This window comes from Rana temporaria, chromosome 3, assembly GCF_905171775.1.
Source record: "Rana temporaria chromosome 3, aRanTem1.1, whole genome shotgun sequence".
NCBI classification, from domain to species: domain Eukaryota; kingdom Metazoa; phylum Chordata; class Amphibia; order Anura; family Ranidae; genus Rana; species Rana temporaria.
In genome coordinates this window covers 439,649,373-439,668,062 of record NC_053491.1, presented here as the reverse complement: position 1 = coordinate 439,668,062, position 18,690 = coordinate 439,649,373, and the positions used below count along the sequence as shown (strand labels likewise).

General features: G+C 43.4%; 1 protein-coding gene across 2 annotated transcripts in view; it reads left to right on the top strand.

Moving 5' to 3' along the window:
• Positions 1-12,954, top strand: part of LOC120933294 (sphingosine 1-phosphate receptor 1-like) — a 40,535-nt gene extending 27,581 nt beyond the window's left edge. Inside the window, exons 1-2 of one of the 2 annotated variants that reach the window (XM_040346424.1) lie at positions 6,779-6,887; positions 10,687-12,954. In XM_040346424.1, coding sequence (XP_040202358.1) covers positions 10,960-12,111 — 1,152 coding nt within the window. In that variant the 5' untranslated portion in view covers positions 6,779-6,887; positions 10,687-10,959 and the 3' untranslated portion in view covers positions 12,112-12,954. Of the gene's footprint in view, positions 1-6,778; positions 6,888-10,686 lie in introns of those variants that run through there. The other variant, XM_040346423.1, reaches the window with a different exon arrangement.
• Positions 12,955-18,690: the final 5,736 nt, after the last annotated feature.

Sequence of the window (18,690 nt, the reverse complement as noted above, 5' to 3'; positions counted from 1 at the left end):
AAACACAATCCCCTACATTTTTTTTCTTAACAGATAAGTGAAATCCTAATTGTTCCTTCTTGGCTAATACACATCTAAGTGTTGCAGCCTGACTTGCTTTCAGATAATAGGAATTTTGGCGTATAGCGCGCACCCCTAATGTTGACCCGCAATTCCTGTAAAAAAAAACATTTTAGTACTTACAGTTTTGGTGTCTTGCGTGGAGTCCATCGGCGGCCTCGTCGGGTCTGGCGTCCATTGGCGGCCTCGTCGGGTCCGGCGTCCATCGGCGGCCTCGTTGGGTCCGGCGTTTGTCTGCGGCTTCGGTGGTGTCCTCCCGGCTTCTCCCGCGCTGTCTCCCCGTCGAATCGCCGCTTCCCGCGCTCAGTTTGAATGCCTGCGCCGACATATAACGAGTGCAGTACACTCGGCTACATTCGGCCAGGCTCGGCTTCGCTCGTGCTCACGCTCTGTGACGTTTATGCGTGAGCACGAGCGAAGCCGAGCCTGGGCGAATGTAGACGAGTGTACTGCACTCGGTATATGTCGGCGCAGGCATTCAAACTGAGCGCGGGTATCGGCGTATATCGCGCACCCACATCTTTCCCCTTATTTTAAGGGGGAAAAAAGTGCGCGGTATACGCCCATAAATACGTTTTTTCTGACGGAATTCCGCTCAAGCTTGGCTTGCATACACGGTCACACAAAAGCGCCAACACTACGAGGAGACGAGAAAATGAAGTTCAACGCTTCCGAGCATGCGTCGAATTGTTTCCAAACATGCTTCGGAATTATGCGCGTTGGAATTGCTGCGATTTTTTTCGGCTGAAACTTTGAGAACCTGCTCTCAATCTTTTGTTGGCGGAAATTCCAACAGCAAAAGTTCGATGGAGCATACACACGGTCCAAATTTCCGTTCAAAAGCTCACATCGGACTTTTGCTGTCGGATTTTCCGATCGTGTGTACGGGGCATTTTGAGGCACAGGGTTATCTACTGCCATTGTCCAATGATTTGAGTGAGGGAGATAATTTTCTGCCACTGACTACCAATAATTCAGGGCGGGTATTGCCACTGGGCATCAATGATTTGGAGGGGGGGAGATTATTTGCTTACACTGACTGCTATGATGTATGCTACATACTCCTGACCACTGTACTGTACACATTATATTATACATTTTATACTCCTGACTGCTGGAGTATAAAATGTGTCAAAATTGTCCGATGTGTCCGCCATAATGTCGCAGTCACAAAAAAAAATCGCTGATCGCCGCCATTACTAGTAAAAAAAAAATATTAATAAAAATGCCATAAAACTATCCCCTATTTTGTAAACGCTATACATTTTCCGCAAACCAATCGTTAAACGCTTATTGCGATTTTTTTTACAAAAAATAGGTAGAAGAATACGTATTGGCCTAAACTGAGAAAAAAAAACGTTTTTTTATGTCTTTTTTGGGGATATTTATTATAGCAAAAAGTAAAAAATATTGCATTTTTTTTTTCAAAAATGTCGCTCTATTTTTGTTTATAGCGCAAAAAATAAAAAACGCAGAGGTGATCAAATACCACCAAAAGAAAGCTCTATTTGTGGGAAAAAAAGGACGCCAATTTTGTTTGGGAGTCACGTCGCACGACCACGCAATAGTCAGTTAAAGCGACGCAGTGCCGAATCGCAAAAAGGGGCAAGGTCCTTTAGCTGCATAATGGTCCGGGTCTTAAGTAGTTAACGAACAATAACAATAAATAAAAAAACAACAAAGAAGAAAAAAAAAAAGGCGTAAATTTGTGGATACAAGACCAAATGAAAAAAGATCAAACGTAAAGGGTGGGAAATTGCTGGGGTAATGGCTTTGAAATATGTATTCATACGGGTTGGTTTCAGGTCTTTATGATGTGGCAATGCTCACATTGTAACAGCTTTGCATTAGGTGCAATATTTGTGGTTTACACATCTGACACACGCTCTGCGTTGGTTGGTAAGCGATTGCTGAACAACTACGGTGAGAAGAAAACATTTACACCAAATATGAATCTAACAAATACAGTTTTGTCCCCAGTTCTCATTAATGCAAAGTGGTAAAAAAAATGCAAATATGTTTTTTCATAAAAATAATTGAACAAATTAAAGTGCACCTTTATGGTGAAAAAATGGGGACAAGGGTCTCTTCCCCACAACCCTGGATGGTGGTTGTGAGGGTCTGCGGGTGGGGGGGGCTTATTGTAAACTGGAAGCCCCCTTTAACAGATCCAGGTCCTCCCCCCCATGTTAATGAATATGGGGTATGCTGTATCCCTACTCATTCACTAAAAAAGTGTCAAAAATAAATAAGGACAAAGAGACAGTTTTTGACAAGTCCTTTATTTAAAAAAAACAAAAACAATCTCCCCGGAAGTCCAGTGTCAATCACGATGAACGCCGCTGAATCAGCTATTATTGAATGAATTTGAATCATTCGTCTAATTCAGATGCTTCAAACATCTGAAAGAAACAAACTAATTTTGTTTATTTCGTTAATGTTTCATTCGGATTCGTTGAATGAAATTAGTTACTGTTGTATTCGGAGATTCAGATAATACTGGATTTCCAAATAAGGAAAATTGTCTGGATTTCAGACTGGAACGAAATGAACTGCACATGTCTAGTGATTATCATGTGATGAAAACTGGGTCTATTTTGCCCAAAAAATGGCAAAGGCTCAAGGCTCCAAGAATTGTAATGTTTATCCGAAACTTCTCTTCTAATTGACTTCATTCCTTTCGAGATGCCAGCAGATGTGGGAATCCACTGACACATACTGCCTTTGTTTGGTGGACTTACAATGGAAATTGAACATAGGCAATTACTGATGGCATAACAGTGCAGGTACCTACCCTGGCCATGGACTACACAGTAGGTGTGAGAGAGTGTTTTTATTTCTTTTAACGCCCCGTGTACATGAGGCTGTCTAGATGCCGAGCGTCCCTCCCGGCATTTTAATGCGCTCAGGATCGGGTGCAGTGTCTATGGCAGGCTGCGGCTGTACAGAGCAGGATTGCCAACCATCATTAAATTCATGAATAGTCTTGTTTTTAACATCTGTCCGTGAATGTCCATTACGGACATGTAGGGGCAGATCCACAAAGATCCACAAAGATCTGCCCCGGCGCATCGTATCCGAGATACGCTACGCCGCCGTACCTTACCTGGCTTTAAATCGAATACATAAAGAATTTGCGCCGTAAGTTACGGCGGCGTAGTGTATCTCAAGCGGCGTAACGGCGCGGAATTCAAATCGGCGATTAGGGGGCGTGTTTCATTTTAATGAAGCGCGTCCCCGCGCCGAATGAACTGCGCATGCGCCGTCCCTAAATTTACTGCCGTGCATTGCGCTAAATGACGTCGCAAGGACGTAATTTTTTTTAACATAGACGTGAATTACGTCCATCCCGATTCACGGACGACTTACGCAAAAAATAAAAATAAAAATAAACGCGGGAACGACGGCCATACTTAACATGGCAAGTCTAACTATACGCCGCAAAACACCAGCTTTAACTATACGCCGGAAAAAGCCAACTAGAGACGACGTAAGAAAATGCGACGGCCGCGCGTACGTTCGTGGATCGTCGGAAAATAGCTAATTTGCATACTCGACGCGGAAAACAACGAGAACTCCACCCAGCGGACGCCGAAGTATTGCATCTAAGATCCGAAGGCGTACGAAGCCATACGCCTGTCGGATCTAACCCAGATGCCGTCGTATCTTGGTTTGAGGATTCAAACCAAAGATACGACGCGGTAAATTTGAAAGTACGCCGCCGTATCAGTAGATACGCCGGCGTACTCGCTCTGTGGATCTGCCCCGAAGTCTGTATGTCTGTAACGGCCGTTCATGGACAGATGTAAAACTCATGGATTTTACAAACTGTCCATGAATTTACTGATAATTGGCAACCCTGGTACGTGGCTGAACGCTCTACTGAGTGATACTCATGTTAAGGTCCCTATGCGTTCAGGGACGCATGCCCAGAATGCAAACCACTCATTAATTGTATCCCACATTTTCTTTCTCCAGTCGTAAATAGTGCCCTTGTGTATTCTGTGGTGACCTTAAAGTGGTTGTAAAGGTACAATTTTTTTTCCCCTAAATTGCTTCCTTTACCTTAGTGCAGTCCTCCTTCACTTACCTCATCCTTCCATTTTGCTTTTAAATGTCCTTATTTATTCTGAGAAATCCTCACTTCCTGTTCTTCTGTCTGTAACTCCACACAGTAATGCAAGGCTTTCTCCCTGGTGTTGAGTGTCGTGCTCGCCCCCATCCCTTGGACTACAGGAGAGTCAGGACGCCCACTAACACACAGCTCCTTTCTATATCTGCAACGTAGAGAGCATCCTGACTCTCCTGTAGTCCAAGGGAGGGGGCGAGCACGACACTCCACACCAGGGAGAAAGCCTTGCATTACTGTGTGGAGTTAGAGGCAGAAGAACAGGAAGTGAGGATTTCTCAGAAAAAATAAGGACATTTAAAAGCAAAATGGAAGGATGAGGTAAGTGAAGGAGGACTGCACTAAGGTAAAGGAAGCTATTTAGGAAAAAAATTGTACCTTTACAACCCCTTTAAGAACTTAAGCACATGGTCAATAAGGGCCATATGGCGCCCAGATCATCGTATTTTTTAAACTGGTATAGCCAGGTGTTTCTGGCTAACCTCTGACACTCAAGGTGCGATTACTTGTGGTTAGGGACAGATTTGCACCTCTGAACAACAGACATTTCGCATTATGGGGAGCACGTCTGTTTCTAAACACAGGTAATTTCTCCAAATAGATCCTGTAAAGTAAGCCGCCACTCCACCATGGAACCGTACAGAGAACTTTTATTGCAAAACAGGGTAAAACATCACAAGTGCCGTCTGCTTACGCGTTTCTGCCCACCAGGTGAACTGCACTTGTGATGTTTTACCCTGTTTTGCAATAAAAGTCCTCCATACAGTCCCATGGTGGAGTGCCGGCTTACTTTACAGGATTTATGTGTCCAGCTTACGTGAACGCCATACCTGTTATTAAGTGGATGTGTCCGGCTTATGCGAACACCAGGCCTGCTATTAAGTGGATGAAAAGAATCTGGTATCACCACAGATTCAGGTACCCTAGGTTCCTTTTAAAAAATACATTTAAAGACATACTCTCTTTTTAAGGTACCCCTGTTTTTTTTTTTAATTAACAAGCAGGGCTGCATAATTCACCTACTCTCTAGTGCTTTCCCTGCAGGCTCACCTACTCCGTAGTTTAGCGCTGGTCCTTTTCTGGTCTTAATGACGCCAAGCTCCATTACACAACGAGTCACTTGCCAAAAGACATCTGAAAAAAGATTGTTATTAAAAAAGCAAAAAAATACATCTGAGGGAGATAAGGCGAATAACCGGTCATTATTCTGTGTATTCTGATGGATCTCATGGACCTCCCTGACCATCTAGAGCAGTGGTCTCCAAACTGAAGCCGGGGGCTGGATGTGGCTCTTTGCTTGCCTTTATCCAGTCCTTGGGGCACCATTACTCCCACTGATACAAGGCACTATTCCTCCCAATGGCACCAATGATGGCTCATTATTCCAGTCACTGATGCCAACAATAGGGCACTATATATATATCATTATTTTTTAATAACTATATAATTACCGTATATACTTAAGTATAAGCCGAGGCACCTAATTTTACCACAAACAAATGGGAAAAATTATTGACTCGAGTATAAGCCTAGGGTGTCCATCTGCATGCCTCACTTTTTCCATGTGCATGCCTGACTGTGCCCATGTCTCACTGTGCCCGTTACTAGACTGACATTTAACATGGGAGTCTATGGAAGGGGTGCACAGGTTTGAAAAATCGGTGCTCTCAAGCCTTAGGCCCTCCAGACAACAAACTTTGCACACTTGTAGAGGAGAAATGGGTCTACGTGTGTGCTAAGTTCTGGGTCCAGGGGACCTACGACTGGCCGATACCGGGTCCCCAACTCACCGGAAAAATTACAGTTTAACATGGGAGTCTATGGAATGGGTGCCCGGGTTTAAAAGATTGGTGCTCCCCAGTCGTAGGTCTCCCGGACAACAAACTTTGCACACTTATAGAGGAAGAGAGGGGCTACATGCCAAGTTTGGGGTCCAGGGAACCTATGGCCGGCCGGTACCGGGTCCCCAAATCCGAGAGATAAGGCGCAAAAAGGTGACTCAAAGTTAAAGCGGTTGTATACCCACCACGATATATATTTTTTTTACATCTCAAAGGCAAAAGGCATAATGAGCTAGTATGCACCAAAATACTTACCTTGGAACGAGGTGTGCAGAACTTACCTGGTCCACGCCGAGCTAGATGTCATCTTGCCTCGGCGTGTCTTCCGGGTATCGCGAGGGTGAATATCTCCTAAACCGTACAGTCTTAGGAGATATTCTTTATAGCTACAGGTAAGCCTTATTATAGGCTTACCTGTAGGTAAAAGTGGTAGTAAAGAGTTTACGACCACTTTAAGCCGAGGGGGGCATTTTCAGCACAAAAAAAATTTGCTGAAAAACTCAGCTTATACTCGAGTATATACGGTACTTTAATTTATGTTTTTGGTATCTGTCTATGTTCGATAAAAAAAATCAAATCATGACAATCCTTACAAATCAACAACGCTTTAGAAAATCATTAGTCATTACCTGTGAATGGGTTAAAAGAAGTAAATATAATTTCTGTAACGAGGCAGGTTTGGGAGAATGCCGACATGACAGGACTAGTCTCTGAAACCAGTATAGATGACTTATGTGGTAATTATTACTTGAACATGCTTCGTCTTTCCCGTCTCTGTCCTTCTCTCTCCATACCTGTCATCTCCTTTTTTACTTTTCTCTTTCCCTACCTTCCTGGCTGCCAATGGACACCTACAGGTAAATCGGGCAATGGGAATGACATGACTGGGTGGGATCATGGGCTGCAGCAGTCACAAGACCCTCTGCAGCTCAAATATCTACCTCTTCATTCTTTAACTTGTGTATTGTGCACCTGCAAACTCCGGAAGTTGTTTTTATTTCAGTGACAGATGACGAAAAATGAAGGGTTTTGAAATTCTGTGATTGGTAAATAGCCAGCGGTTTCTCAAAGAGCTATTTCTTGAGAAGTTTTTCGACATATAATGAAAGATTGGAGCTAGAGACAGGGGGCACATTTTGTAAATGTTTATTTATCACTTTTATGGTAATAATATGACATGTATGGACAAAAATGGGTGGAACTGCTCAGAATTTTTTTAGTACAAGAAACAAAAAGCAGGGGAGCCAGACCTATGCTTGTTCTTAAAGCGGACCTCTTCACACACTTTACATAATATTAATTGAATGTCAGAAACCAGGATTCAGACCGAGACAGAAGTACAGTATAATCACACTTGTTTAATAATGATAAAAAGATAAACATAGTCAAAACATAGCCAGAGTTAAAGAACAGGATCGGATCGTCAGACAAGCCAAAGGTCAGGGAGCCAGAGATGAACGTAGTAGAACAGTAAGCAGGATCAGGAGCCAAAAGGGATGTCAGCCAAGCAAGTCTTTAACAGGAACGCAGGAGATAGTCTCTGTGATGTTGACCAAGGTGAAGGCAGAGATCATCTGAGCTGGACAGCTTAAGTAGGCAGGACTGACGAGCAGGATATCATCAACAGGTGAGTCACTGTGGAGAGATAGGAGCTGGCAATTAACTGACAGCTGAGCGGTCAGCTCAGAGAAGGAAGGGCTGAGCCCAACCCTGATATTGAATTACATTTTTTCAATACCTTATGTAAGGGCCCTTCACTTCCAGAGAAGGACGTACCCCCACATTAGTAAAAATAATCTTGGGATACCACATCAAGGATCCCAGGAGGTTTAAGGGCAATCTACTGAAAATGCGTCTGCGTCACAGTGCATCATTAGAAGAAAGGTTGTCTATTCCTGGTTCTTGCAGCCAACCCCCTGATGACATGCAGAGGCAGATGGACATCATCAGGGGGCCGACTACAAGATCCAAGAAGAGACAGCTGGCGCTTGGAAAACAAGGTAAGAGAGGGTTGAGAAAGAAATAAGATGGGGTGAAGGTCTCTTAATTGACGTGCTATTGTGCAAACGTAGTTGTTACCTTCAGTGGAAACTGTTACATACACGTCACCTGTAAGAAAGTCTGGAACTTCCTCCCCCATCTCCTGAGCTCCTGTATTGGTCAATAAGGTCACCTATCTCTAGGGAAGCTCAGGATGTAAGAGGGGCATGGCCAAGCTTAACTTTTACAGGCAAAGTCAACATTTGAACATCATTTTAAGAAGAGCTTAACTAACCTTTTTCATTTTGCATAAAATAAGGAAGGGTTATAACCCCTGTCATGTTTTTTGCCATCTGTGTTCCATTAGGGAGATTTCCCTTTTTGTCCCATTGCCAAAACAGGAATTGGGACTAAATCTCTCCAAAGTGAAAGAAATCCTATTTGAAAGATTTCCTCTCTATTCCTGTTCTGGTGACAACCCAAAAAATTGGGAGAGGGTGAATCTCTCTAACAGAAATGACAATAACAACGTTATAGTTGTAAATCCCCTTTCCACTCTATCCAAATATAAAACAAAAAGTTATACCTTTAATTTTATGAAAGTGTTACTAAAAACAGAAATTTTCTACCCTTCAAATGTTCCCTCCGAGTACACATGCTTTTCCCCCCAATCCAAATCCCCCTGCTAGCACAACTCCACCCCCTAAATACCCCCTCCTAGAACAAATTTCCCCTCCTAGCACAATTCTCCTCCTCCCTTTAACATATCGCCTCTTCTAGCACAACCCCCCCCCCCTCCAATCCTTTCTTTAAGCACAGATCCTCTTCCTCCAACACAAATCCCCTAAATCACCACTCTTAGCAGTTCCTACCCCTGCGCCCCCCCAAATTGCCCCTCCTCACACAAATTCCCCCCCTCAATCTCCTCGCAGCACCCCCCACCCTCTTATAAAACTACAGTGTCCAGGGCAGCCGCCCATCCTGCCCACCCCTTGTCTCGGCTCTGGGCATATTAACCACTTAAGGACTGCCTAACGCCGATATACGTTGGCAGAATGGCACGGCTGGGCACAAGCACGTACCTGTACGTCCTCTTTAAGTGCCCAGCCGTGGGTCGCGGGCACACGCCCTCGACCCGGTCCGAAGCTCCGAGACCGCGGCCGAGGGACCCGCGGACCCGATCGCCGCCAGAGTCCCGCGATCGTTTACAGGAGCTGAAGAACGGGGAGAGGTTTGTGTAAACACACCTTCCCCGTTCTTCACAGTGGCACTGTCATTGATTGTCTGTTCCCTGATATAGGGAAAGACGATCAATGACGTCACACGTCCAGCCCCGCTCCCCTACAGTTAGAAACACATAAGTCACACATGAGGTCACACTTAACCCCTTCAGCGCCCCCTAGTGGTTAACTCCCAAACTGCAATTGTAATTTTCACAGTAAACAATGCATTTTTATAGCACTTTTTGCTGTGAAAATGACAATGGTCTCAAAAATGTGTCAAAATTGTCCGATGTGTCTGCCATAATGTCGCAGTCATTAAAAGAATCGATGATCGCAGCCATTATTAATAAAAAAAAAATTATTAATAAAAAAGCAATAAAATTATCCCCTATTTTGTAAACGCTATAAATTTTGCGCAAACCAACCGATAAACGCTTATTGCGATTTTTTTTACCAAAAATAGGTAGAAGAATACGTATCGGCCTAAACTGAGGGAAAAAAAAGTTTTTTTATATATTTTTGGGAGATATTTATTATAGCAAAAAGTAAAAAATATTGCATTTTTTTCTAAATTGTCGCTCTATTTTTGTTTATAGCGCAAACAATTAAAACTGCAGAGGTGATCAAATACCACCAAAAGAAAGCTCTATTTGTGGGGAAAAAAAGGACGCCAATTTTGTTTGGGAGCCACGTTGCATTACCGTGCAATTGTCAGTTAAAACGACGCAGTGCCGGATCGCAAAAAGGGGCCTGGTCCTTTACCTGCATATTGGTCCGGGTCTTAAGTGGTTAACCGACAAAAATTAGTACAGCTAGGTAATTATTAACAAAGCACTTTCCTAAATACAGGTCCTATTAGTCTCTCGCAGTCCCCCACACAGCAGCACTCAGATTGGTGTGCAGGAGTGTTTTAAATCTAATTAGGCATAATACATGTAAACAAAGAGCATTCTGATAGAGGAAAAAACAGAGTGACTGACAGTTGACCGTATCATTCGGCTGCTGCTCCTCCATTGTCCAATCAGCAGGCTAGGGGTGAGGAGATGACACCACTGTGTGTAAAACTGCTCCCTTATATGCATTTCATGTGTGTTGTTTGCCTGGAGTTCATATTAAAAAAATATATATATATTTTTTTTTACAGCAAAATTCTATTTAAATGGTACAAAAAAAGAAACTCACTCTTTATTTTAGAGGTGAAAAGTTGACAAAGTTGCTCAACAAACGATCCTTGTAAATGATAAGATTTGCATAACTATACCCTTTCTACCCTTTCTATATTTTCAGAGGAAGCAGATTGCACAACTCATTTTAAAACTTTGTTCTTGTTTGCAGTATTTCACAAAGAGAATGTGGAAATAAAACGTGCATGCTTCCTTTGATGAAAAAAGATAGAAAAAATATATAAAATAAGAAAAAACTAATAATAACTTTTTTTTTTTTTCATATACAGGTTACATCATTTTCTTTGAAGACCTATTGGATAGATGGGGCAACACTGACACCTTCAGGAAAAAGATGGAATTGGAGATTCAAGGCTCTCGAGTGCCAATACTTTGATCTGCTTCATGGTCGTAAAGGAAAAAGCCAAACTTGTAACACCCTAAATATAAATGTGGTCCCTTATGTGTCCAGGCGTCTAGCTATTTCCGGATATGATCTTTTCCACAGTTGGCGCTTAACTTCAGTTATAACTTTTCCAAAAGCTTGGAAAAATCTGTGCAAAATGGATGAAGTAACGCATCAATATCACTTGACTCGACTGTACAGAGAATACCAAAGCAACAGTGTTATATCGCTACATTACAACTATACCGGGAAGCTCACCACTAGCCGATATAAAGGTGGACTGAAAGCTGAATCTGTCTTTTTTCTGGTGGTATGTGTGCTTATTGTCTTGGAGAACCTTATTGTACTTTTGGCCATCTGGCGAAACAAGAAATTTCATGCCCCTATGTTCTACCTCCTTGGCAATCTAACTCTATCAGACCTCTTGGCTGGCATTGCCTACATGGTCAACATTGTGTTGTCAGGGGCAAACACGCTCCGCCTTACCCCTGCCATGTGGTTTATTAGAGAAGGGGGTGTCTTTGTCACATTAACTGCCTCTATATTTAGCCTACTGGCCATCGCTATTGAGCGTCATATCACCATGGTCCGTATGAAGCTCTATAGTGGAGACAAGAAAGGACGAATGGCCTTGCTGATTGGGGTTAGTTGGCTGCTCTCTATACTGTTGGGTATATTGCCGATATTGGGATGGAACTGCATTCACAACCTCCCAGCCTGCTCCACTATCTTGCCCTTGTATTCTAAGGATTACATATTGGTGTGCATTAGTGTCTTTCTGGCCATTCTCATCTCCATTGTGGTTCTCTATCTCCGCATATACAGGATTGTCAAACACAACAGTCAAAGACTGGGCACGCTTCGCAAGGGAGCCCTGAGGAAGTCTCAAAAGTACATGGCCCTGTTAAAGACGGTTACAATTGTGGTGGGAACCTTTATTGTATGTTGGCTTCCCCTCTTCATATTGCTACTGTTTGACGTCTCATGTGAGGTCAACTCTTGCCCGATCCTATTCAAGGCTGATTACTTCCTTGGCCTGGCTATGATAAACTCTCTCCTAAACCCGATCATCTACACATTAACCAGCAGAGACATTAGAAGAGCCATTCTGAGGCTGGTCTGCTTCTTCTGTTATGTTAACGAGGATGGAGAAACCAGGGGGAGATTCGGCTTTTTCCCTGTCTTGGAAAGAAGTACCAGCAAATCTGAGAAGTCATCCCACAAGCACGAAGGTTTGGAGACCACTGTGTCTTCAGGAAATGGGACTCCAACGCCGGTGAAATCACTTATGCCCCCCAGAAAGTACTGAACATTGCTATTCTGGATGATCATAGTCACCTGATCATAATCGAGAAATTATTTAAAATCTGGTCACATGGCATTACACCTGATCTGCTCCCTGATCTAGTACCTGGTTTGAATCTGCTGATCTGCCTTTTGTTTTTTATAAGAACCTTAAAAACCCTACTTTAGAAGCATACCAGCCTTGTTCCTTAGGCTTATAGAATATCTATTGCTAGAGGTCAATAAGCAGGTAGATCACATGTTGTGTTAATACAAACTGCATGCACTTCAGCTCAGCTTCAGATCTCAAAATGTTGTCCCCCTTCCAGGGGCAGGGGGTTCGTGCACGGGCACCCCTTCTATGGGGATAATATTGCATATACCTGTTTTGCCAGGATGATACCTTGTTGAAGGAGGTATCCTAAAAAAAAATTTATTGCAGCTTGACTTGTGGAACATATGAAATTTGCAGATTTTTTCAAGCCTTAAGGATTGGCCTATTTATTTCTAGTCAAGAGTCATCGGTCATCTTTCAAGTAAAGTTTGCTACCACCAACATTGGCTTTTTAATAGAGCGTGGAAGATTTAGAACCTCTGTCAGGTTTTTATTGCTCTCTTTGGGAGAGTTCCCTTCCCTGCTTGTACCTGTGACAATTGTCACTAGGAATGTTGACAAAGGTGCTAACTGAGTGATGTGCCTGAAACACCTGAACAGAGATTTTAACCCTTCTTTTAATAGTAGAATAATGCAGGTGGAGTGATACCGTGTTTTCCTGAAAATAAGCCCAGGCCTTATATTAATTTTGGCAACAAAAGACACAGTAGGGCTTATTTTCGGGGTAGGTCTTACCATGTAATGTGCTGTCTTCTCTCCCCCTCTCCCTCTCCCTCCCTGCCTGACAGGAATCAATCCCCAGTGTGAACTGAGTTAAAATGCTTGTAAAATCCTATAATCCTATAATCCACTCTACTACAGTAGTATATAATGTACAATGAGTGTGTTTCTGTAATATAATTGTGCCAATTACCTTCATTATCGCAAAGCTCTACACTTATGTTACCCAGCCTGAGCTCTCTTCCCCGCACTTATATTACAGAAACACACACATTGTACATTATATACAGTTGAACCTCGGATTACAAGCATAATCCGTTCCAGAAGTATGCTCGTAATCCAAAGTACTTGCATAACAAAGCGAGTTTTCCCATTGAAGTCAATGGAAATGAAAATAATTTGGTCCGCATTGACTTCAATGGGATGCAATACCGAATGCGGCCAGAGGTGGGGGGCACCAGAGAGTGCCGAAAACTGGCAAAAAGGCCCAAGGACACTTCGCCCCGTACATCAGACCAAATTAGGTACTGCAGGCCAATGTTCGGCTTTTCTCGGCTCATGCGCCCCCGTACCTCAGGCCAAATGAGGTACTGCAGGCCTATCTTCGGCTCTGCTTGGCTTCTGCGCCCCCGTACCTCAGGCAAAAAGAGGTACTGCAGGCCTATTTGGCTTGAATTCTGATCGTCTTGCGAGTCATCACTCGCAAACCGAGTCAGAATAAAAAAAACGCTCTCAAGCCAAGTTACTCTTAAACCGAGGTTCCACTGTACTACTGTATTAGAGTGGGTTATAGGATGTTACAAACATTTTAAACTAGGGCTTATTTTCGGGGTAAGGCTTATATTGCAGCCCTCCTGGAAAATAATGCTTGGTTTTATTTTAAGGGGAGGTCTTACTTTCGGGGAAACACGGTATTAAGATAAACTGAACGTTAGGGCAGAAATAAAACCTTAAAATGCAAGTTCCCCTTACATTGCCCAGGTTTCCTCCCATTTCACAAATCACTTACTAGTATTGGGTGAAAAATGTACCTGTAAAGTAAAATGTTAGGGGTGATACCTCGCCCCCATCTTCCACCCGAGGCAACTAGACGAGGATGACGTCACACATAGACTCTGGGGACTACAGAGCAGGTGAAAGACACTCATGCAATGACTTTAAGTGTCTTCCCCCAGCAATTCAGAAGTTGGGGGTAAGGTAAAGCATGAATAGCTGTATTAATTACAAGTACATTTTAGAAAGTAAGTGATTTAAAAAAGAAAGGGGGCTCGGGCAGTTTGAGTGGACCGTGTATTTTAGTGCAAGGTCTGTGTTAAGCAAAAGTGGCGTCACCTCTAGTAGCTAATCAAACTTCCTCTTCCAAATGAAACAAGGTATTTTATTTATTGCAATAGGTCATTGTCCTACTTTTCCCCCCCCCCCGCTTTTGTAAAGCAGTTCCAAGGAATGCCTAAAGTGTATCTAGAGACAATTTTTTTTTGTTTTAAATAGAGTAGGAAAGGATAAAAACCTTTGTACTTTTTGATGACAAATCAAAGCAAAGACTCCCACCTTGCCACATCCAGAACTATAAAGCTAAAACAAATGGAACCATGGTTCCAAACAAGCAGACTTTATCGGCCCAACATGAAGCAGAGGTGATATATACAAAAACAACAAGTATATTACAACCAATAAAAACATGCCATATTATAAAAACACCCCATTAACGGGGACACACATTGCAAGATTATACCCAACAATGCAATAGGAGTAAGGCACCCCTCCTATCCTATTTATATAGATAATAGATTACATATATTTATGCTTAGTATGATGCCAAATTACTTCTTCCAAGTCCAAACGTCAACGCGTTTCATGAGAAATTTCCGGTCCCTTAGAACAGTTGGGTTTGCATATTGCAATTTCCAAAAAGGCCTTCCATAGGCCTCCACTTCCACAGAGTGCCACCCAAAACAGAGGGATGGCGGAGTTTATACAGGATCACTCTGTTTTGGTGGCACCCTGTGGAAGTGGAGGCCTATGGAATATAATACATCTTAATAACCCACTTTTTGACCTGTTTGTGGATATTGGCCCACTTATTGAATGCCTTTGGGGTGAAGGCCTGAACCCCCTTCTTCCTTTTTCCTACTTCTTTGCCGGCTATTGCTCCCATCTTTCCTTCTGGGCACAAGAATATTTATATTTCACTATTAGGTGGTTGATACCAAAAGTATTCTACCTCCCCGCCTATTTGGACATGGGATTCCTTTGGGTGTGTTGGTTCCTTTCTGCCCCCATGGCCGCCCCTCAAGACCAATATGTATGCGAAGTCCATAGTATACCTTTTTTTAAATTGCAATATACCGTATATACTCCAGTATAAGCCAAGTTTTTCCAGCACATTTTTTTGTGATGAAATTGCCCCCCTCGGCCTATACTCGAGTCACCTTTTTGCGCCTGATCTCCTGGACTTTGAGGACTCGGTACCGGCCGGCCATAGGTCCCATGGACCCCACATGTAGCCTCACTCTTCCTCTACAAGTGGGCAAAGTTTGTTATCCCAGGGACCTATGGCCAGGGAGCACCGATTTTTCAAACCAGGCACCCCTTCTATAGACTTCCATGGTAAACGTCAGTCTAGTCATGGACACAGTAAGGCATGGCCATAGTAAGGCATTGGCACAGTGAGGCATGGACACAGTGAGGCATGGGCACAGTGAGGCATGGACACAGTGAGGCATGGACACAGTGAGGCATGGGCACAGTGAGGCATGGACGCAGTGAGGCACAGTGAGGCATGGACACAGTGAGGCATGCACATGGACGCAGTAAGGCAAAGTGAGGTACAGTGAGGCATACAGATGGACACCCTAGGCTTATACTCAAGTCAATAAGTTTCCTATTTTTTTGTGGTAAAATTAGGGCCTCGGCTTATATTCGGGTCGGCTTATACTCAAGTATATACGGTACATACCCAACTGTCCTGAAGAAGCGAAATTTCTCGTAAAACACAATGACATTCAGACTTGGAGAAGTTTTTGAGAAATATATGCGATCTCTAACAATTACAATGTAATGTACAATTAGCAGGAGCGCATTACTCCCATTCCATTGTTGTGTATAATCTTGCAATGGGTGTTTTTATAATTTGGCATGTTTTTATCAGCTGTGATTGGACACAGCTTGACAACATGGCGATTGGCTCTTTACCCCAATCTGTGACCCGGACTCTGCAATCACACCGCCCAATCCCCGTTGCGGGCGTGCGGCGGGCACGATCACGGCATGCCATCATATGACGATGTTCCAGAACTAGCCGGCCGCTCTGTACCCGTCATTCGGCTACAGCATGGTCAGCAAGTGTGTGTTGAAGCCGAAGCAAGTGTAACCGAGCTCTTACTGTATTGTTCCTTCCTTTGGAAAGATCTCCTTTCACTTCCTGTTGTCTTCAGACAGGAAGTAAAAAAGACCTCCCAATGAAACAAAACAAAAAAATGGGATTAACAGTCCTCTACTGTCTACTCTATCCAAAACAAAAAAAGAAAAAAAAAATCTTAAGATATAATTTAAGATTCGGAGTGATGTTAGAGACAACTGATAGATTATAAAACTGGGGTGGTGGCTAAGCATCATGTATAATTTGTAAATTGGTGTACATAGAGAATGTATAAATAAATAAATATTGTATCAAACTAGAATTAACATGTATAGTGTGATTCAAAAATAAGAACTGAAAGAAAACATAAGCTGCCATGTGTCTGCCATTAGTTGATCGGACTGGAGGTAGTGGCTGAATGAGTCTGTGCTATCTCAGTCTATACAGGGTTGTTTACTGTCAGGGTTGCCACCTGTCCGGGATTCACCCAGACAGTTCGGGTTTGGGAATCATGGGTCCGGGTTTCAGACTGGACTATAGCTTCCCAGCAGGGTTGCTGTCTGCAGTTGTCTAAGCTGAGAGTGTCTGTTACACTCTCTTTCATGCTGCCCAAAGCCAGCACTAACAATACCCCCCTCCCAAACACACACACACAGACGGGAGAGGAGAGAGGGCTCGATCTGCACGTCTTTCTCCCGCCCCTACCCCTCTGTGTCTGCCCACACTCCAATCTCCAGGGCTGTGCCTCAGAAAATAAAAGTGCGGGCTGGAAATTTGAAGTCCAGCAGCTTCAGATACATCTGGATGAGAGGTGCTGACTGCCAAGGGGTGAGTGAGCTCACCATCCATCCCTGTCTGTGACTGAAGCCTCCCCCCTTCTCTTTCCTACCTCTGAGTGAATACACAAAGATAAAATCAGGGTTCTCAGAGCACCTCTTACATCAGAGTTCCCCTTTACACCAGAGACCACAGTGTTCCCCCTTACATCAGAGTCCTCCCGTACATCAGAGTTCTCAGTGTTCCCCCTTAAATCAGGGTTCCCAGAGCATCCCTTATGTTAAAGTCCCCAGAATTCTCTCTTACATCAGAGTCTGCAGAGTCCCCCTTTACAGTGAAAGAGAACTCTGCAACTCTGTGGACTCTAATGTAAAGGGGGACTCTTGTTATTAACTTCATACAATTAGAAATGTTATTTATTAGCAAAATATGTGTATTAAAAAAATTGCAGTGCGACGCTAAAGTGCTCGGGTTTGACTTGAAGAAAAGGTGACAACCCTACAGGGGACACTGGTGGGGGGGGGGGGGTCCCTGATCTAATAAAGGTCTCTATAGGGGGGGGGTGCTGATATAAGGGGACCTAATGGGGATCCTCTATGGAGAACCTCTGAATTATGGAGTGCACCCAAAGGTGTGCCAGGTCTTTACAATCCTACAGTGTAAACTACAAAAAAAATTGCCATGTACCGCTAAAGTGTTCGGGTTTGGCTTGAAGAAAAGGTGGCAACCCTAACCAGACCCCTTGATTTGCTTTCCCATCTATCCCACGAAAATGACAGACTATGGTTGGTACATGAACCTAGAACTCAGTTTTTATACACAAAGCCCAACGTGACCCAAGAGCTCCCTCTAGTGTTGCTGCATGAGAACATTTTACTGAATTGATATGGGTGTTTTTTGTTTGCCATGCTGTACATAAATGTATATGTTATTATGTTGTAAATATATAAATATATGTATGGATCTCGCCTAACTGTTCTTTGCCCAAGGCATTAAATACATTGGTGCAAACTATAATAAAAAACATGTTTTTCCATGTCTGACAATTACATTGATTTGTGTTGTATACAAATGGAATTTTAAACTTTTAAGGCCCCTTTCACACGGTCGGGCCGTTCAGGTCCGCCTGTCAGTTTTGTCGGCGGACCTGAACGGCCACTCCATACAATTCTATGGAGCGTCGGATGTGAGCGGAGACATGTCCGTTGACATCTAACCTGCCAAAATCAGAAGGATAGCGATACGTCCCCATCCGTCCATGGCGGATCGGGTGAGATCTGATAAAAACATGCTGTCCGTTTTCATCAGATCCCTCCATAGGAGACAGCGGCGCTGCACAAGCCCCTCCCCGCTCAGTGAGCCTGAGAGGGACTTTTCATCCATTGGCTCAGCGGGAGCTGGCGGACTCCACTGAGATGGTGTCTGCCTAGTGTGAAAGGGACCTTAGGCTGCTCTCACACTTTTTGTTTTTAGCACATGCTGTTGCTCATTTTGTTACATCGTTTGAGCTTCATACTTTTTTTTTTGTATTTGTCAATAGAGAACAGTATCATCTGTGGCATCACTTGTTCCTGTGTGAACATATCAGCTTAGAAATATTGGTTTTGCGTGTTTCCACATACACCAGTGCA